General features: G+C 36.3%; 2 protein-coding genes and 1 pseudogene across 3 annotated transcripts; all 3 read left to right on the top strand.

Annotated features, from left to right (window-relative positions):
* The first annotated feature begins 8,576 nt into the window (after positions 1 to 8,576).
* LOC143536973 (uncharacterized) lies at positions 8,577 to 10,081 on the top strand. The gene is made up of 5 exons (XM_077030846.1): positions 8,577 to 8,712; positions 8,805 to 8,933; positions 9,408 to 9,478; positions 9,561 to 9,620; positions 9,706 to 10,081. Exons 1-5 carry the CDS (start codon positions 8,655 to 8,657, stop codon positions 9,964 to 9,966), a joined length of 579 nt encoding a protein of 192 aa, XP_076886961.1. The 5' UTR covers positions 8,577 to 8,654; the 3' UTR covers positions 9,967 to 10,081.
* Positions 10,082 to 12,691: 2,610 nt separating this feature from the next.
* Positions 12,692 to 16,556, top strand: LOC143536997 (2-isopropylmalate synthase A-like; annotated as a pseudogene). The gene is made up of 8 exons (XR_013135973.1): positions 12,692 to 13,231; positions 14,351 to 14,564; positions 14,627 to 14,797; positions 15,284 to 15,471; positions 15,538 to 15,571; positions 15,669 to 16,020; positions 16,103 to 16,245; positions 16,348 to 16,556. The product of XR_013135973.1 is annotated as a 2-isopropylmalate synthase A-like (transcript).
* A 2,175-nt stretch (positions 16,557 to 18,731) lies between these two features.
* LOC143537001 (uncharacterized) lies at positions 18,732 to 22,410 on the top strand. The gene is made up of 11 exons (XM_077030869.1): positions 18,732 to 19,070; positions 19,646 to 19,740; positions 20,372 to 20,429; positions 20,503 to 20,697; positions 20,776 to 20,855; positions 20,995 to 21,077; positions 21,168 to 21,219; positions 21,543 to 21,611; positions 21,710 to 21,796; positions 21,877 to 21,938; positions 22,089 to 22,410. Exons 1-11 carry the CDS (start codon positions 18,953 to 18,955, stop codon positions 22,237 to 22,239), a joined length of 1,050 nt encoding a protein of 349 aa, XP_076886984.1. The 5' UTR covers positions 18,732 to 18,952; the 3' UTR covers positions 22,240 to 22,410.

The following is a 22,410-nucleotide window of genomic DNA, read 5'->3' as shown; positions in this document are numbered from 1 at the left end:
AATCAAAAAACATTTCTCTTTTCTACGATCCTTGTCCAAGGATACACACTTTTCAACAAGAGGGTTAGTAGAATTTTCAAACAATAATAACCGTTTATCACGGTCTCCACACTTGATTCCCAAAACCCCCTTAGCACAATCAATTATCGCATGTGCTGTGGCGAGGAATGACCTACCCAATATGACTTGTGGTTGTGTATTATTCCCACGTTTTGTATAGTCAAGTACAAGAAAGCCAACTGTGTAGAAAAATTCTTCCACCTGAACCATTACATTAGTCACCATGCCCCGGGGAAGTGTATGAGTTTGGTCCGCCAACACCACGGTGGTGTTTACCATTTCTAATGGGCCAAATTCATACTGATCATATAAACTAACGGGCATGATACTAACACATGCTCCAAGATCTAAAAGTGCACGATTAGTTTTAAATTCCCAATTTGAATAGATAAAAGCGGCACTCCCGGGTCTTGGAGTTTACTTGAGTTGGTATTATTCTCCACCCCTTCATCTCTCATGTTGGTCAATTTACCATTTAAACATTTTTCACATGTGCAATTTTCACAAAAAGACATTTGATATGTTTTTCGTTCTGACTCATTTTGAAAAATTGATTCATTTTGACCGACACAATCACTCTCACCACTAACATCTTCCACCACCCCCTCAACAAATTGTGGTGGTGAATCCACTTCAACACTAGAAATTTCAAAATGAGGTAAAAGACTTACAGCATTGATGTGCACATTGTTTCCCTTCTTGGAGCTTGAGAAGTAATGGTTCGGGTTGACTGTAGTATCACTCGGGAGTTGACCTGCACTCTTTTGCAACTTTGCCATATCTGCTGCGAGCTGACCAATTTGCTTTGACATTGCCCCTGCTGACTTTTCATGTAACTCAAACTGTTTCTTCGTTTCAGCCTTATGATCTGTCATAAACTTCATCAACGCATCCAACTTTGAGTGCACCGACTCATCTGCATTTCCCAAAGACCCCCTCTGCTGGTCCTGATTTCCCGATGAATTTCCACCCCGGTTACCATCTCTGTTATACCCCCGATTCTGATCATACGAACCTTGCTGCTGCTGATAACCGCCCTGGCGGTAATTACCCTACGACCCGTTCTGGCTCGATCCCTGAAAGTTCGGGTTCAACTGAGAAGACGCGTTCCCGTAACGAAAGTTCGGGTGCTTCCTCAGGCCCGGGTGATATGTGTTCGAATTGAATCCTTGGCTTTTGGAATCCCCGTAAGCATAATTAACCTCCTCGGTGTCATCCTCCTCATCATCATCAAACTCGGGGCAATTTTCTGCCTTATGCCCGAGTTCACCACAATCTTCACAAACCGGGAATTTAACACCAACTTTCAAAACCTCTTTCTTCTTACCCTTTTTCAACTCAGCCAGTTCACGTTCTAACTCAGCAATTCTTTCAGACTCACTCGTGACTGACTTAACTGACCTGGATGAATTACCACGTCTTCGTCTTTCAGCTGCTGCTTCTGCCTTGGAATCTTCACACATGAACTCCAAAAATTCCCAATCATCTTCCTCAGGCTGATTCAACAACTAACTATTACACAAGGCCTTAAGATGCTTTCGGTCCTTATGTCAACCCATCTACAAAGCACTTTACCAGTTTCCACAGTTCGATATTGTGATGTGGGCATTTTCTAATCATATCCTTTTACCTGGTAAACGCTTCATGGAATATCTCACCTGGCAACTGTGAAAAGTGACAAATGTCTGAACGGGCCTCGGTAGTCTTCGACTGTGAATAAAACTCGTTTAGGAAGACTTGTTGCATCTCGACCCAGTTTCTGATAATGTGTGTTGGTAACGAGTTAAACCACAGTTTCGCTTTGTCTTTTAATGAGAACTGGAATAACCGCAACCGGACTTCATCCTGATTGTACGTACCATCACCAATAGACCCTCAAACAGCCGAAAAATCAATCAGCCGAAAAATCAATCGAGTGCGAATACTGGTCTTCCAAAGCCATCCCGTTGAAATGAGGAACGATGTTGATGTACGATGGCCGGGACTTGAAAGTTTGTTGTCCCGGCACTCGTTCCTGTGGGACCAACGGGGATGCTCCGTCTGAGATAGCCGGTCTGAACCGACTATTAACACCATGAGCCGGGGCTATGTAATTTCTCCTTTGCCCCCCGGGGTTTCCCATACCGCCCCGGTTAACCGGAATACCACGAACTCTCTCGGGCCGTTCCGCCCGATTTACCCTTTCTCGATCCCTTCGGTTTCTGATAACGGGTTCAGCCCGTCTTTGATTAACCGGCTCCTCCACTTCTTCTTCATACTGATTATCACCCTCAACCTCTAGTTCAACAACCTCGTTCTCGGGCTCAACCGCCCGATTCCTCCTAACCCATCGATCAACCTCATCATCAGCTGCCCGAAAACCCTCGTTTCCATTATTCTCTTCACCCTCATCCTCATCTTCAGTCGGAACACTCGATCGGACATCATCAATATTTATCCTAACTCGACGGTTTGGGTTGTTGTTTGGAGCGGATGGTCCGGCTTGGTCAAAGTTGAGGTTTAGGTTTCGGTTAAGGTTTCGGTTTCGGTTTTGATTTCGGGTTCTGGAGGCACGAGCTGAGTTGTTTTGGTTATTTTGGCTATTGAAGTTTGGTGGGTCGGGTATGTTTTCTGGGTGAAACATGTTGGTTCGTGGAAGTGGATCTTGGTTCTGGTTATCGTTATGGTTCTGGTTTTCGTTTGGATTCTGGTTCTGGTTTTGATTTTGGTTCTGGTCTTCCATTTGTGAGTTTCTGTTTTGTACTCGGTTCTGCCGAGCTACTCTCTCGATTTCGGGCTTGTAAACTAACGGAGACTGTCGGCCCGAATGGCGGGTGCACATAAACCTGTAATCTGCACAACTAACACAACCCGCGTAAAATGAAAAAAATACAAATAAAATAAAATAAAACTTAAACTAAAAACTGAAAATTAAATAAAACATGAAAATCAAATAACACGAAAAACAAAAAACGCACTAACTCCCCGGCAGCGCGCCATTTTGATGACCGTCGTTTGAGTCAATAAAAAACCTAATTATTCTAAATAGATAGAGCAAGTAGGGTATCGTATCACAAGGAGTATGTGGTTAATGCAATTCGTGTAACAGATTTAATATTATGAAGTAAACGGTTTTAGTACTGATCACACAAGCAATAGTTTAAATTAAGAGAACTAAGCAACGAACGAACAAGCAAGTTGTAAATAGTTAACAAAGAAAACCACACCCGGGAATTCAAGTAAGCAACCAAACAGTATCTCATGCAACCTAACAGATTGATTATTAACGATTAACTAAAAACTGATCAACCAGACAAAACCTTAGACGCCAACAATTACTTTACACACGACACTGGTTATCAAACAGTCCTTGCTAGTGTGACTCAGTTAAGGGTAATTGTACGTTTTATCGTATTCAATCTAACCAAACAGTTATATGACTAATTATCTAGCAACTGGTAACAGATCGTTCAGACCAACGTAAACCTAAACCGACGAACACACAGAAATACTAAACATCAATAATCATATATCAATCATCAATAATCAAAACATAAGTATTCTTAATCACATGAGAAAAAACTGTAAAAGGTTACAAAATATACATCCCGGGTGCGATTCTAGGAGATTAGCCGAGCCTAGACATCATTGAATCTTCGATATGGATGATAGAAATCATATGTAGGATATTCACACGAGCTAGGATGGTGGAAATCGCCTATAGGACTGCTGGAAATCGCCTCTTGGTTGTAAAAACGGAGTTAGGGTTTTCTAAGATGTAAAATAAGATATAAACCAAATATCCGTCTGCACCCCCCATCGCGATACGCGATGGGTATCGCGATGGGGTCTTCAATGGTCCATCGCGTATCGTGATGGACCAGAAAATCAAAGATCTTTTTAACTCCCATAGCGATACGCTATGGGTCTTCAAGGGAGCCCATCGCGTATCGCGATGGGTCTCCTCACCAACAATTATCATTAGACTTCTCGTTTCGCGTGCTGGACATCCCGGGTCTTCATTCCGTGTCACAACAGGTCCAAAATGAGTACTTTAACGCTTGTGACCTGAAATCCAATAACACACGTATGAAGTATCGATAGTTCTAAAATAAACAATTAAAACTAAATAATAAACGAACTAAAACATATACAAATCCCCGGCAACGGCGCCATTTTGATGACCGCCGTTTAAGTCAATCAAAAACCCAATTTAAACTAAATAGTTAGAGCAAGTAGGGTATCGTATCACAAGGAGTATGTGGTCAATGCAAATCGTGTACAGATTTAATATTATGAAGTGACCAAATGTAGTGCTGATCACACAAGCAAATAGTTTAGTTTAGAATTAAGCAGTTAGCAAATGAAAAGGTTTCAATCAGTTAACAAAAGCAAATCACACCCGGGACTTCAAGTATGTAACTAACAGTAATCTCATGCAACCTAACATATTAATCATTAATGGTTAACTACAGATTGATCAACGAGACAAAACCTTAGGCAACAATAATTGCTTTACACGCGACATTGGTTATCAAACAACTCCTGCCAGTGTGACTCATTTAAGGGTAATTATATGCTTTGTCGTATTCAACCTAATCAAACAACTCTATGATCAATTATTATAGCAACTGGTAACTAATCGTTCATATCAATGTAAACCTAAACCGATTGAACACACAGAAATACCAAACATCAATAATCATAGATTAACCATAAACAATTATACATAAACATTCTTAGTCATATGAGAAAACTGAAAACAATACAAACTTTACATCCCGGATATGATTCGAAGAGGATTAGCCTCTCATGGTAGCCATTAGATCTTCAATTGATGATTGGAATTCGTTAGGCATCGATCAAATGATGTTTGTTGATGTTTCTTAGCACCCAAAATCGTCTCAAGATGTTCCAAAACGGCCAAGAGAAGTTCTCCCCGAGTTAGGGTTTATTATTGCTTTTTATACCCTCAAAAACTCGTAAGTTCGCGTCATATATTAACACCAGGCGTAAGTTACTCCCTGCCCGGCGTAAGTTACGCCGGGTCTTGTTTTCCTACGCCAAACACCACTGTTTTATAATTTTCTTACGCCCTTTGTGTCAGGTCCTGGAGTAAGTTACGCCAGGACCAAAGTAACTTACGCTGAGACCTAAAATTTCATATTTTCGTCTTGTTTCTAATCCAACGCTTGTATAACATGCTGAGGCTCAATTCTCCACATTGATTAGCTTCTGTTTACTCTCCGATCATCCCAAGACTTCATCCCATGCTCATACAAGTCCCAATTTAGCATATTTATCATTCAACGACCTACAACATATAAACACGTATGAAGTACCATTGTTCGCATACTAAACTAACTAAAACAAATAAAATAATACAAATAAGTACATGATTTACACCCGACCATCAACAGCTGACTGTGCATCCTACGTGTATTAAATCTTATGTAATAAATATAATATATATATAAATATATACACACATAAAGTATTCTCTCTCTCTCTCCTTTCACCACCAAAACTACCACCACCCACCTCTAAACCAATCTCCGGCAACCACCGGAAACCACCGCGTGACCAATATCCGGCAACCACCACTTGACCACAACCATCGCAGCCTATCACCACCACCACATAGATACGGAGCTTCGCAGATCTGGTTTATGTGTGACGGGAACTTCGTAATCAGAACCACATAGATATGTGTAGATAGGCTTGTTTTCTGTACGTTTTGGTTGCTGGAAATTGGCGATTAGGGTTTGTACGGTTCTGCTGCGACGGTGTTGACTCGAGGTCGTTGGCCGGAAAAACGGCTGCATCGGCGAGTAGGGCGGCGATGGTTGTGGTGTTGTTCGAACAAGGACGTAGCGCGCGATTCCGCCTATTATAGTGTGGCGCGTCGATGGGTCATTGCTGCAGCAAAGACGCCGTCGCCGTCAAACACGACACCCCCGTCGCAAACCCACCTCGCAGCCCTTATTATAGCCCGTCGCAAACGTACGCCGTCTCCGGCCGTCGGAAACGGCAACTCCACCCCAAACCACTCCTTCATCGGCAGCCCATGGCAGTGCGCCTACCATGCCGGTGTGCCTCCGACGCCGTCGCCGGCGAGGACTCCGAATCGGATGTTCAAGTGGCCGTTCCCGCTAACGTTGGGGATTTGGGGAGTATGTATAATACACAGCCGGTACACGTAGGATGCACAGTTAGCTGTTTTTGATGACTAGGACGACACATCAGATTTTAATTAACGGAGTTTGTAATCCGTTAGTCGCGGACTGGTGGTTTCAACGTATGTGAAAGTTGGGACCGTTGCCAGCCAAAATGAAAGTTGGGACCACCGCCGGCAAAAAAAAATTAGCTGGGACCAATAAAAACCAATTTTCCTTATTCTTTTTACTAATCAAGCCCGCACGCTAATAGCGTTGGGTAGCCCAAACCCATTATTTTTTAAATTAGATTCGAACTTAAGGTCTTGCGACCTATCCTGAATTTTCTCTTCCTCTCCCATGATAATTAAGCTAACGTTGTGTTCTCGATTTCATTTATAAAAAAAAAATTTCTTTTCTTATCTTTTCTTTTATCATCTCCTCTTTCTCTTTAATTTTCTTTCATTCTAAATCTTTCTAATTTGGAAAGATACAATTTTTTTTATTTTAATGATCATTTTCTTTTTCCTCCCCCCCCCCCTCTTTTTTAATGAAACTCAAGAGCACCCCTTTTATTTTTTCCTTTCTTTTTTTTTTACCTTAAATTAAACTCACGAACACAATATATTTTTTTCATCCCTCATTTTTCTTATCTTCCTTCCTTTAAGTAAAACTCGAAAACACAATGTAAAGTTCATTTGCCATTGAATAAAGTTTAGTTTATATGAATGATAAGTCTCATATCCCGTGATTGTAACTTTGTGAAAACATATAATTATTTAATATATTATATTAAAATAATATGTGTTACATGAGTTGAATAAACATAATGATATATATTTTAATAATAAAATAGTCATGTCATTACAAAAGTTAACATAACATGATTTTAAGTCTCTTGGCCTCTTGTTGGTCTTTTCCTCGTATGCATTAAGATGGTTTAGGTACCAAACCTCCCGAGTAAATGTATGATAAGGTCATAAGGATCACTTTGACAAATACATGAAGAGGCATCGTATATGTTGTTTAAGATGTTCACATGTCATTGCTAGTGACAAGGGAACTCTAGTTTGTTGCGGGATCACAACCCAAACTTAAGTTCACATATATTGAACATCTACAGGTGTGATCCAAACTTAAGTTCACACATACTGAACATCTGCATGAATTAGGAAGTCATCAAACTCGGCTTATTATAACCAGAGTAGAGAAATATCTTACTTTGAAAATGGCTAATCAAATAATCAATGGTTCTCTAATCTCTTTGCAAGCTAAACCACACTCAAATACTTTTGATTTGTTTTTTCTTAAAAAAAAACCTAATTAAATGATAAAATTCATTTTTTGACTCTTTGCAGTACCTTAATAATATTGTGAGCAAAAGATAGGCTAACACAATCGTAGACAACCGATACAATATCAAACCTTTAGACCATGCATAGCGGAATAACAGCTCATGCCAACTAGACATGTTAACGCCCTAAACACCATGTCACTCCAAACAAATGGAGTGTTAAAGGGGTGGGGTCGCCACCTCTTTTTTCCTTCTCTGTCGATGTGTTGACACCCATGAATGCCAAATAAAGTGGAGTTCACCCTCAAAACACCAGTCATTAGTTTTTGTTTTTTATTTTATTTTATTTAATCTTTGATTAGCCCACAGCACATTAATTAAACGGTTGGCTAGTTATGGTTTCTTGCTAACGTGGCAATGACATAGTGTATTAACTAGGGTTTATACTCTATAGTTAGTTCACAACACATAGTCTTACCACTGTTGCTAGAGGTGAGCAATAACCGAACCAAAAACTGACGAAACCAAACTGCAATGAACCAAAAATCGGTTATCAGTTAGTTTGTGTACCTCGGTTAACCGATATTAGCCAAATCGAACAATTCATATTTTCCTATATCTATACCCTATATACCTCCATTTCTTGTATTTGTACCCCCATTTCATGTATCTATATCTCTAGTTCATGTATTTATACATTCATTATATATATATTTCAAACTTCAAAAAAATATTTGCTCAAATTCATTTTTGTTATTAATCGAAATTAACGGGACCAACACCGTAAAAGAACCGAATAAACCAAACAGATTAAGGGGGTGTTTGGGATTGCTTATTTTCATCAACTTATAACTTATAAATTTTTTGAGAAGTAATAAGGTGTTTGAGATTGCTTATATTGTGAGAGGAAAAGTTCCATAAGTTACACTTTTGTAACTTAATAAAAAGTGATAAGAAGGTAAAATAATGAATCCCCAACACCCCCTAAGACTAATAATTAAACCGAACCGTACACACCCGATACCCCTGGCTGCTCGAGTGTATACAAAAGTGACTTTGGGCGTGTTAACATACATTGAGAAAACCGGTTCCGACCATCAAAACCCCTTAAACCCTAACCAAACTTAACCGTCCGCCTTCCTCCTCTTACGGCGGTGTTAGTGAGCATGGAGCGCAACACCGGCAGCAGTCAAGCTCTTCTGGACCTCGAAAACAACGCTCAAGGTATGCTTTCTCATACACACCGATAATAATAATAATAATATCAACTCGTATACCAAACCGCTAATTAAACCGTTTAACTGCTTCATATGCAGCGGATTCAGCGCTCCTTGTTTGCAAAGCAGACGACGATGATCTGTTGAAGAAGATTGAAGCCGCAAAAGCTAAAGCTTATGCTGTTCCTGATACCAAACCTACAATTGCCGCTTCTGCTCCTAGCCAAGGTTACAATTCTATTCCGTTTATGTGTTTATTTATGTTTAATATTCAAGGTTACAATTCTTTTGCAACCTTGATTTTTATATAGTTTGAGAAAAACCTTAAACGAGGGGCTTGAGTTCGGCTGTGCACTTTGAAATTAATACATAGAAGTCCAACAAAACAGTTGAAACTTAAAAATACATTAAGCTCGTTGAGCCTTAAACGATTTTTTTTTGTATAACGCTTGAGCTAGGACTCGATAAGTAAATGATTTTCCTGTATAAGGCTTGGGCTTGGCTCGAGCTTGATAAGCCTCGTCTCATTTCAAGCTTTTTATCAATCCGGCTCGTTCGCACTCTTGGTGCTCATCAAAGATTGTTTTTGCTTCAATCTGGTTTTCAAATTACACAGGACGAACACATTGAGTGTTTCCAACCAGCTTATCAAATAAAATCCTACTTTAGAGCAAACTAAATCTTCATGTTTTCATGATTCAGTTATGAGCAAAGTGAGGGACTTTTTAGGTGTCATGGCAGAATCAAATAAGAAGTTGCAACAAGATGCAATGGTATGCAAGTATAATTTTGTACATTGTTAGCGTTTTTATATAATTGTAAACATTTTACCAAAGTGTGCGCTTTTATGTGCAGAACTCCAAGAACTTTGATATTGAGGCACTCACAGGGGATGAATCAGAATATATTGAAATGGTTTGTAAACCTTCTTTTTTACACTTGGTAAAACATAAAAACCATACATTATCTTCAAGAACATAAAACATTAACTAATTTGCAGGATTTGATGCTGGGCGTTGCTGATCTAAACACACCCGAGGCTGTTGCTGCTGCTGAATCCGCCATTGTTGGTTCTCAACCAATAATATCTCTTGATGCCAGCAGCAGTGAATCTGAATCAGAAGATAGCTCTGATGATGAAACTTGTAAGACGGGCCACTCTGTGAAGTCAAACGGTCAAACTGTCGGTGATAAATCCACGAATGCAAAGTCTGATAACAGTCCAAAAAGAAAACAATCAAAGATTGTTGAGCTCCCATAGTTTAAGATATTGCTTTTGATTTGAAAAGTTCTGTATTTTACAATTTCAGTGTATATGGACATATGGAACAAGTTGAAATGATCATCTGGTTGTGTGCTTAGGTTATTTGGTTTGAGACTCGACAAAGACAATTAGAACAGAACCGGAGCCTGATTAACGTTTTACCCAAGTATTCATATGCTGTAGAAGTATCCTAAATGATTAAAGTATTAAAACGTAAAAAAAGCTCTAGCATTCTTGATTTTATAGAAGGTATGAAAATTTATTCGTAAAGTAGCTAAGGTTTTTACCTAGTCTGTCAAGCTAGGCAACTTTGGATGGTGAGTCAAAACGAGTTTGAGGCACTAAAATAAGCCATAAGATAGCCGATGAAGTAATTATTATAACTATAGAATAAATAAGAAGTTTGGTGTCCTAGTTATCTTTAGCATTTTTCCCAAGCTTGTCAAACAAGGTGAATTTGGAAGATGGGTCAAAACGAGTTTGAGTAAGGGTATGTTTAATTTTTTTAATAACATTTTCTTCCACCTAGAATCCTTGAGGGCTTAGTTACACTTACAAGGATTTAAACCCACCATCTCATTTGTTATTGTGGATTTGTCACATACTTAAAAAAACACATAATTTCTTTGGGTTAAGGAGGTTATAAAGTTACATACTTGTGATTTTATTAAAGGATTAAGCAATTAGCGTCTTCAATCATTTTCGGGGTGTTTTTTCCTGCGGCGCATGGGGGGATTTAAAGAGTAAGTTAGTCGTCATTTTACATATTTGGGTGTTGGGCTAATGCTTGATCTTAATTGTTAGACCATCCGCTATGGTGGGGGGTTTCGAAGCCCCTCCACCGTGCCACGTCAGCGCCACTTAAGCACCGAGGGCATCGAAGCCCCACCCAAATATGGCCCGCTATGGTTTAATGCCCCAAGGGCGCCCCTATTATACATATATATATATATATATATATATATATATACATACGCATATGTAAGTATGTGTGTGAGAGAGAGATAGAGAGCTGCTGAGAGGGCCCCCACCCAATTCATCAACTGCGCTGGCCGTTGCTTTGCCCGGATCTCCGTCGCCCTTCATCTAATGGCGCCCCACCGCGGTGTTCCGCACCCAAGTCGCCCACAAAAACCCCTTGAGGGCGCCCCATAGTGAGTGGTCTTAGGCTTTAGGGTGACGCGTCGTAATAATAATTTTAATAATAAAGTGGGTGTATGTATGTTGATTATAAATTGGGAGAATTCTTAAAATAGTCTTTTTATAAAGAGATTCAAAAAATGTCTCATCTTTTTCAAGTTTTCAGATTTGTCCCTAACCTATCTCGTCGCCGGCGATGTGTTTACATATTCCTGACGACGTGTTAGTATGCTAATAAGAGAAAGACACGTGGCCGAAATTAGCCATTATCTAATTGCCAACTGTATATCGTGGCTGATCAATTTCAAGTATATTAGCGTCAACAACCTGTTAACATAACACGTTTCCGACAATGCATTACATGTGCAAACACAAGGTTGAATTAACATAACACGTCGCCGATGACTAGATGGGTTGGATAACATTAAAAACGCACTTGCATTTCATATTTTTCCAAAATATTTACAACATTTACCTCTTAACTTTAATTAACTTTTGTAAATTTAAAAAATAGTTAAAACTTTGGTCCTTCATCTTTTATCCATATATTATTTATAATTTTACCTTTAACCCATATGCCCTCACGATTTTTAAACGATTATAACTTTTCCGCACGTTAATATTTTTTGTTAAAAAATTGCACCATAAAAACGAGCATGTAATTCTTTTTAATTTGAGTAGGATATTGCTATAATTTTTTTTAGTTAAAGATAACATATTACGTATATGCGTTTATGGTTCGGTTTTGATGGCTTTAAGTTAAACCATGAACCAAGCTGTTAGTAACAACTGTTGTCGCTGAAAATTGAAATCAAACCGTTGAAAATTGAAACCCAACAAAACCAAACCATTAGCAATGGTTAGGTTCCGGTTTCGTTTGGACTTGGATACTAAACTGAGTTTAAAATATAAATTATTAACCTACCTATACCAATAAACGGTTTCATGGTTTCAAACGGAACAATCAACACCCATAAATCTATTACGTGATTATCAAGGTTCGTATTTCCCGCTGCATCGTGCAGGCACTCGTTTAGTATATAAATATATATAACATGGTAAATGATATTAAATCACAACGTAGCGTTATAAAGAATAGCTTCGAAGCCCCGTTTCCTATGTGACGATGACGTAGCGATGATGTGGCACCGTGAAGGAGTTTTAAAACCCCCGGTATCAGTGGCAAAGCTTGGATGAAGATGTCGAGGGGGCCGGATGAAAATACACATTGAAAAAACCGTAAACGGAGGGGGGCATGATCAAATTTTTAGTTGAAAACAGGTAAATTTACATGACGTATAAACATTTCGAACGAAAACGGGTAAAGTTATACTATTGTGCAGAAAAACGGAGGGGCCGGGACCACCCCTGGCCCTAACTATCCTTGGCCACTGCCCGGTATTTTCAGAAATTTTCATTATAAATTTTGATTAAAGAAATATTATTTTAATAATAATGTAAAGCTACAGAGTCGAAGCCACGAACCAACGCCGCAATGGTCGCCTTCCCTGTTCCCACCTATAAAACAGAAACGTAAAACACTTCGCTACTCCCATACACAGACTACACTACTACAGTCCCCATGGCGGCGCGTCTTTCTCACACCACCACCACCACATACTCCACTCTCCTCCATTTCAAACCTCGAACCACCTTCCCAATCCTCTGCTCCCGCCGTCCAGACTACACCCCAAACCCTAACTACATCCGCATCTTCGACACCACTCTCCGCGACGGAGAACAGTCACCAGGCGCCACAATGACCACAAAGGAAAAACTCGACATCGCACGCCAACTCTCCAAGCTCGGCGTCGACATCATCGAAGCCGGCTTCCCGGCTTCCTCCCAAGCCGATCTCGAAGCCGTCAAATTAATCGCACGTGACGTTGGTGATATGTGGACTGGCGAGGTGTAATAAGAATGATATTGATAAGGCGTGGGAGGCGGTGAAGGATGCGAGGTACCCGAGGATTCATACGTTTATTGCGACGAGTGAGATTCATATGCAGTATAAGCTGAAGATGAGTAAGGAGCAAGTGGTGGATAAGGCGAGGAGTATGGTGGCGTATGCGAGGAGTTTGGGGTGTAATGATGTTGAGTTTAGTCCGGAAGATGCTGGAAGGTGTGTTGATTGTTATATGTTTGATTAATTAATTAATTGCATCTGCATTTTGAAGAATTGACATATTGTTTTTTATTAGAGTTTTGGTAATTCGTTATATGATTTGGCCTCAATTTTGATTAATTTGGTTGTTAGGGTTAGGGTTTGTATGTGCATTGTGGATTTATGTTATGTTATGTTTGTTTCTGTAATTGCATGTGCATTTTGAAGAATAAGCACCATGATTTAGGTTTATTATGTTTGGCTCTGTTCTAATTTACCATGATTTAGTTCTAGTTTTGAAGAATATGCATATTATTTGCTTAGAATTTAGGTAAATTACAATGATTTAGCTCTAGTTTTGGAGAATATGCACATTATTTCGCTCAGAGTTAAGGTAAAATACTCTAGTTTTGAAGAATATGCATATTATTTCGCTCAGAGTTAAGGTAAATTACTCTAGTTTTGAACAATATGCATATTATTTTGCTCAGAGTTAAGGTAAATTACCATGATTTAGCTCTAGTTTTGAAGAATATGCATAGTATGTTGCTCAGAATTGAGGTAAATTACCATGATTTAGCTCGTTTTGAAGAACATGCATATTATTTTGCTCAGAATTAAGGTAAATTACCATGGTTTAGCTTTAGGTTTGAAGAATATGCATATTATTTTGCTCAGAATTAAGGTAAATTACCATGATTTAGCTATCGCATTGAAGAATATGCATACATGATGCTCAGAGTTAAGGTAAATAACCATGGTTACGCCCTAATTTTGAAGAATAATCCCAGATATTTTGCAGTGTTAAAGTAAGTGACCGTGATTTAACACTAATTTTGAAGAATAAGCACCATTATTTTGCTTAGTATTAAAGTAAGTGACCGTGATTTAGCCCTAATTTTGTTTGGATTGGCTCTAATTCTTCCAACTTGCTTCGATTAGGGCTAGGGTTTCTATGTGCATTATGGATGTTAGTGTTATAGTTCAGGGTTTAAGGTTTTGCAATTCTAATTCTTTTTGTGATTTATTCAGTTCTTGGTTTGAATTTTCAATAATTATATAAAGTCAATAAATTTGTTTAATATATATTTGTCTGATTTTTATGAAATACGGATTTGTGTTTTGTTTTGTTAACAGATCAGAGAGGGAATTTTTGTATGAGATATTGAGAGAGGTTACTAAAGCAGGTGCAACCACTCTTAACATACCCGACACTGTCGGTTACAACTGGCCTCGTGAATTTGGTCAGCTTATTGCTGACATAAAAGCCAATACACCCGGGATTGAGAATGTTATCATTTCTACTCATTGCCAGAATGATCTAGGACTTTCTACAGCCAATACTTTAGAGGTATGTTTATATAAGTTTTTAACTTTTTATAACTTTCCTGTGCTAATTTATGTGAATTATAGGGAGCTTATAATGGTGCAAGACAATTAGAATGTACCATAAATGGGATTGGTGAGAGAGCCGGTAATGCTTCTTTGGAAGAAGTGGTTATGACTTTAAAGTGCAAAGGAGAATTATTAGGTGGTCTTTATACTGGTATCAATACAAGACATATTGTCATGGCTAGCAAGATGGTATATATCAAAGTTTTGAACTTTTTATATGTTTATCATAAAAAAGAGTAAATTACACTTTTGTCAGTGATTTGGGCCATTTGGTCTCTTTAATTGTTTCAGTGAAAAAATGAATCTTTTGACAGGTTCTATGACCCTATCAGTCTCTGGTACTAGCCCCATCCATTTTCTTTTTGTTAAATAAAAGGTAAATTCAGTCATTTACATAATTTATGTCCATTTGTGTAGTTTATGAAGACTATTTACACAATTAGCCCTTCAATTAAAAATAGTCTTCTTAAATTACTCAAATAATTCTTAGGTGTAAAAGGACTGAATTGCCCATCTATTTAACGAAAAAAATGCTGGAATTTGCACGAGGGACCGAAATGCTATAAAATTTAAACCTCAATGCATGATATGTCAAATTTCCTAAACCAAAAGCGTAATTTACTCTAAAAAGGTTATTTTTAACATTTAAAACCTCATTTGATTGTTATAATTTAGGTGGAAGAATACAGTGGGCTGCAAGTGCAGCCTCATAAGGCTATTGTTGGTGCTAATGCTTTTGCCCATGAAAGTGGAATCCATCAAGATGGAGTGTTGAAGAATAAAAGTACCTATGAAATCATGTCTCCTGAAGATATTGGTCTTTATAGATCAAATGAATCCGGTCTGACACTTGGAAAACTTAGGTATTCTGAATTACAGTTTGTTTACTTTTCATTAAGTGTAACTAATTTTCAAATATTGTTTGTCAGTGGGCGACATGCTTTGAAATCTAAACTTTTAGAGGTAAAGTGTAGTATTAAACTCATTGATCTATAATTATGTATTAGCTTTATTGTTATGCGTTAAACTTATTTTATGTTTAAATATCAATTATATTCAGCTTGGTTATGACATTGATGGGAGGGAACTTAATGATCTGTTTTGGCGGTTTAAATCGGTTGCTGAAATGAAAAAGGTTATAACTGATGATGATTTAAAAGCATTGGTATCAGATGAGGTTTTCCAGCCTACTGTTGTACAGGTGGGTCCCACTTTCATATGTACGGTTTTAATTTTTTAATGATTTACATTAGTTGAAACTAATCACAGTTTACAGGTTACATGCGGGACTTTAGGTCTTTCAACCGCAACAGTTAAGTTAATAGATAATGATGGGAATGAAAAAAATTTCATGTTCTACCGGAACAGGACCGGTTGATGCAGCTTATAAGGCAGTTGATCTCATTGTGAAGGTATAATTGTCAAACTAATTTGAGATTATAAATTTCTTTGTAATTATAATTATTATCTGATTCTAATAAATGTGTTTTACAGGCTCCTATAAAACTTCTTGAATACTCGATGACTGCAGTGACTGCTGGCATTGATGCAATAGCCAGCACGCGTGTTGTGATTTCTGCAGAAGATGATCACACAACGACTCATGCTTCTGGAGAACAAATTGCGAGGACATATAGGTAAGAAGCAAAACTCGGATTTACATTATTACTATTATTTGTGAATTTACAACTGTCGTTTTAACTGTATGAATGAATATGTGTGGCTTTTGTTGATGGCAGTGGGACAGGTGCATCTATGGATATTGTTATCTCCAGTGTTAGGGCCTATGTTGGTGCCATTAACAAGATGTTAGGGGTAAAAAAGGTAACGAGTTGATAAATTGGGATGTAATGTTTTCTTAGGGCTTGGATTTTGTTTAATAATTGTGTATTTAGTTTGAGGAACTTATGTATTTGTACCAGTTTTGATGACAATGACATTGGATTTTTACTACTCTCTTAGATCTCACACACGCAACAGAAAAACTTGTACTAGTTCTTGTTTTTCGAATTATCCGATGGATGTCGACTACCAATTGAAATACCTAAATCCGAAAGTAAAATTAAGATTCATAAAGATGTTTCAGACAATATAACCTATGCGCTTGATGTGCTTGAATGATGCTATATAGTGTTGTCGTGTAAAATTTCAAATCAACCTCAGTAGAGGTTTCATATCTTTGTATGGAGATAGTATTACTTGAGAAAGATAAAGATGTTGAGAAAGATAAAGATGGAGTCATCAACACTGCTTGAGATGCCAGACCAGAACATTTTATTCCTCTTTTTCCAGCCTAATTTATTCCTTCATTTTGCAAATGGAATTATTGGCATTTGAAGAATCAATTTATTACCAAGAATCCATTCATCTAATAAAAAAAGTTTACTTGTACTTACAAATCTATATTTACAAAATTTGATGCCTCAATTATATGTATATTTTGTATATATTACAATATGAAGTTACTCCGCCATGTACTATCTCGCATTCGGTATTACTATCACAACTAACCACTACATATAGTATAGCCATCATGAACTTATAAAGAACACCAATAAGCGTTCAATCTTACTATCGCAACGTCTTCAATTTACAGAGTCATGACTGGCATATATAGGTTAAAGTGGTTTGCCACAAGCAACAAACTTCCACAACTCTAGTCTATAATAAGTGACAATCTCTGATAAAACAAATACTAATATCACCGTTCAAGATGCAAGCACGCAACCTGGTCTCACAAGTATGAGATGTGTGATCCCTGCAATGATAATACATGATAGAATTACATTTACTATAATTTAATAAAATAGAAAAACAAACATTTTAAATGTTTTAGCATGTTTGTAAAAACTAACATTTATTTAAGAACCTTTATAACATGGTTTAACGAATAAGTTTCTAGTCATGTTCTCTCTTTTAAAAATTATAACTTAATTTGCATGTCGTTCAAATATATTTATTTACCACGTTTCATAGTGTCTTTATATTTATTTTACAAAGAATACAACAATCCTTTTCTTGTTGAACTCAAACAACTTAAAGAATTACAATAATAGTATATTTTTATACTAAACCACTTGCATACTATTTATATATGTAATTGAACGCTACGTAATACAATGTAATGCAATGCAATGCAATGCAATGCAATATAGCAATAGTTTATGTTATAAGATTATATTTTTGCTAGATATATGTCATATCAACTGAAACATCAACACACATAATCATCTTATTTATATAATAAATATTTAATCCTTTAAATTGTATAATAAGTTATATTTTCATTCAATCATCTATTCATCTTATATTCATCTTTTGTTATAAGATTATATTTTTAGTCAAATGAAATGTCATTATCAAATTATATCAATAATAAAAAATTTTAGTTTATCAAATCGTAAGTTAAATTAAGTTTTTCTTCCGTGTTAGTCACTGCCTCTGCTACCATCCATGAGCTGTGCTCTAATAAATTATGTTCTTTATATGCAAATTAGCATTGAATTTCAAATAGTTAAACATGAATATTTGCTAAGAAATGATTAAATTTTTTACAATTAAAGTTCATATCATAATTCATTCAATTATTCAAACATCCATTAAATCCATAGAGCTCACTCGGGTTTTCGTTCTACGTTGTAGTACGTCAAAGGGTTATGCTCTTGTGATGGAACAATGTGGTATGGTTTTCCAGGTGAATGTCCAAACGAAACTCTAAAGTCAGTGTGAACTCGGTTAAGATAACATAATCTGAACAGAATGAGACAACTGAAGTCTCCAAATTTAAAGAGCCAGACACACACGAAATTCATCGTTTAAAAAAAAAAACAAAATTCAACCTGAATTAATACCATATTCAATGTTTCCCAAATCCAAAAAAGTAAGCACATATGCTTAAAGAATAAAAAAGAACTGGCATAAACCAAAAAAAGCAAAATGACCAAATTATCAGTCACCAATCTCTGCGGCTCGAGATCACCAATCGCAGTCACTCATAAAAACCTTTTGGACTTCGTTACAGCCATTCTTTTAATTATTATTATTATTACTTTTTTATTTATTAAACACTCTCATTTTCAACCGTCTCATTTTCTTGATTCTACACCTATTTATTTAACATCGCATCATTGAGGTTGACTTGCTACTTACCGGCTAAAGCAATCATTTTTCGTCGATGATTTCAATTCTTTTTCACTTTCCAAACCTACCCACTTAATATCTCCATCTGGGTATTTCAAATTCACCATTTTTATTGTGAAATTGGGTTTTAAACTACCCAAATTGAGGTTTCTTGAATTGGGTTTTCTTGATTCTTGAAAAAGGTGGAGTCTTTATAAGTTAATCATGGTTAATTTGAAGGAGATTTTGAGGAACAAGATAGTGGTTGGTCTTGTATTGGGACAAATTCTTTCACTTCTTATTACATCCACTGGATTCTCATCATCTGAGCTTGCTAGAAGAGGTTTGTGTTTTTTTTATTATATGGGCTCTATTTGGTTTTTTGTTTTGTGGCTATCTTTGTTCAGAAAAGATGAAATTCAGTTTTTTTAATGAAGGTGTTTGATACGCCATTAAAATAATAATATTGAATTATGCAAAAGGGGTTTTTTGTTTGATAAAAAAATGGTCTCTTTAGTGGTTTTTGTTGTCCAGATGTGTTTTTATTTAGCATGTGAAAAGTGAAGGTGTTTGATGCTGCAAATTGTAATTTACTAATTTTAAATGGAATTATGCTTTGGTCTTTGATTAACTTTTTGAGTGATTAACTTTTTTTAAGCATTTTTATTGTGAAAAATGCCAAAAACATACACTAGAAATGGGAACTGGATATTTTGGGCTTATTGAGATATATGAATACAAAAAATAACCATTTTTTTTATAATAAGATCACTCACTTTGTGGATATTTTGAATGATGTAATACATAAAGTGATAAAATCATAAAAGTATGTTCTGTTCTTCTAATTCATACCATTTGTTTGTGTTTTTATTAGGGATCATTGTGTATAATTTATTTATGTCTTATTTTGTGACACAGGGATCAATGCACCTACTTCACAGTCTTTAGCTAACTATGTGATGCTAGCAATTGTTTATGGAGGAATCTTAATATACAGAGGAAGTGGGCTGAAGGTAACTATTTACTCATACTCATTATGTATTTGTTTATTTATGGTCATGTTCGTTCGTTTAACTTTAACCTAACAAACGACCGAACAAGAACATTTAAATGAACAAAGTTTTCTTGTTCGTTTGTGAAGAAAATGAATATTTTCGGGTTTGTTTGTTAACAATATAAATGAAAGGTTCACGAACATAACTGATCATAGATGAACAAACATAAAAAAGTTAAAACCAATAAAAGTAAATGTGAACAACAAAGTTGAACTTTAAGTTATTAAAACTAGAGTAACATGTAGTGGGCCCAAAATTTTAATTGAATATGTTAATGAACATAAATGAACGAAAACAAACGTAAACTAATGAACATACACAAATGCTCGTGTTCGCTTATATAACTGAATGAACAAAACTTTTTGTTCATGTTTGTTTATTTATAAATAAACGTCCATAAATGAACTTTCCATCAAACAATTTATGAACGGTCCAATTAACGTTCGGTTCATTTACAGGCCTAACTACAGGTACCTTGCGATCATTGAGTTTTGGTTTTTTTATTGTTTTAACTATTTATTTTAACAATTCTGTGCACAAGTGGTTACCATTTGATAAATTCTGTTCCAATATATCAAATCATTCGCAGGCCAGATGGTATTATTATTTACTTCTTGGACTTGTAGACGTCGAGGCGAATTATCTTGGTAAGAATTTTGTAACAATAATGCAAGTATATAAGGGAAAAATATGTTGACTTTTTTTTCTACTGGTCAACAGTGGTGAAGGCATATCAGTACACATCAATAACGAGTATAATGCTGCTCGATTGTTGGTCAATCCCCTCGGTCATATTGCTGACGTGGCTCTTCCTAAAGACCAAGTACAGGTACAAGAAAATTGCAGGTGTTGCTATTTGTATTGCTGGTCTCGTGCTCGTTATTTTCTCAGATGTTCATGCAGATGACCGCACACGTAAGTATATTGTCATTTTATAAAAAAAACCATACACTTTTTATGAAATTTATTCATTTAAAATTATTACCTTCTCAGAAAGCGGAAGCAATCCTATTAAAGGGGACTTTTTGGTGGTTGCGGGGGCCACACTTTATGCTGTTAGTAATGTTAGCGAGGTAAGCGTTTTGTTTTTGGTCAAAGGGATACATTAATATCTTGATTGACTTGTATGATATCTTGATTTAAACATATATTTGTGTGTGTGTGTGTTGACTATAGTCAATCTTAATATTAAATGTTTTTATGCTTGTGCAGGAGTTCTTTGTGAAAACCGCTGATAGGATTGAACTTATGGCGATGTTAGGACTCTTCGGTGCTATCTTCAGTGGCATTCAAATGTATCCTTAATAATTTCATGGTCAAATTGCTTATATATAATGTGTAGTCTTTTTTTGCTTTACATTTGAGTTCTTTAACAATGTCAATAGAAGCATACTTGAGCGCGAGGAACTCAAATCCATCCATTGGTCTGCAGGATCAGTAATTTCTCCATCTGTCTCTATGCACACAAATGTTTGCATATGTATTTATCGTACATAAATATAATATTATGAAATATAAAGATAAATGTTAAAGTTACTTTATTTTCCATTGTCATCATCAGTCATCAACACAATCTTTTTAACGTTTTTTTTAAAAGGGTATATTAGACATTTAACAAATAGTCAACTAGTCAATGTCTTTTTAAGCCACTTTTAAATGATAAAACTAGCTTCATTAATCTGCATTTGGACTTTATAATATAATAAACACTTAACGTATCGATTTTCTAATGTTAGATATTTATTTGTTTGACTTTTTAGTTGCTTCCATACATGGGATTTGCAGCAGCAATGTTTCTATTTTACTCAGGTGTCCCTGTTTTGCTAAAGGTAAGAATTTGAAAAACTGCGATGTTTATATTTTTGAAAAGTTTTATAGTTACAGTTACTTTTTTGCCCTTTGTTTATTCTTGTGGTTTCATTTGTAGATGAGTGGATCGACAATGCTAAATCTGTCTTTGCTGACATCTGACATGTGGTCGGTCTTGATTCGTATCTTTGCTTACCATGAAAAGGTTTGTAAAAATTCCACAATGAAAAGAAAATATAATGTTGGCTTTAACTTTTGACTTTGACTTTTGAGTTTGATCATCAGGTTGATTGGATGTATTTCGTAGCCTTTGTTGCCGTTGCTATTGGGCTCGTTGTTTATTCAGGGTACATGTTATTTAATAACACTTGCTTAATATAACGTTGACTATTAGTCAAATGACCAAAACACCCTTCAATAGTAAAAAAGTAGAAACCTTTATCATGTGAAATTACGATGTTTGACTTTTTTTTTTTGCGACGTGTGACTTTTTGCAGGTTCGATAAAGAAAACAATGCAGATGAAACAGCAGATCTAACCAGATATTTAGACGAAGAAAACGGTGATGCGAGTTCAAACAAAACACATTTAGTGGCTAGTAGTAGCAGCATTAGCAAAGGGGATGATACAGTGATCAAGAAGATTTGATTATTTGATATGGAGGTTGATTTTTAGAGAAGTTATTTTGATGATGAACAATACTAATAATAGCTTCTTCTATTTATTTTTATCAATGAATGTAAGGAATTATAGTTGAAATTAGGGATCAAAGTGCATATCACTTGAACACAAGTGAATGGCTGATTTAAAGATTAATTA

This window comes from Bidens hawaiensis, unplaced genomic scaffold (assembly GCF_021521415.1).
Source record: "Bidens hawaiensis isolate Kalapana, Puna unplaced genomic scaffold, B.hawaiensis_p1.1 tig00011076_1, whole genome shotgun sequence".
Taxonomy (NCBI): Eukaryota; Viridiplantae; Streptophyta; class Magnoliopsida; order Asterales; family Asteraceae; genus Bidens; species Bidens hawaiensis.
This window is presented reverse-complemented; position numbering and strand designations above follow the sequence as displayed.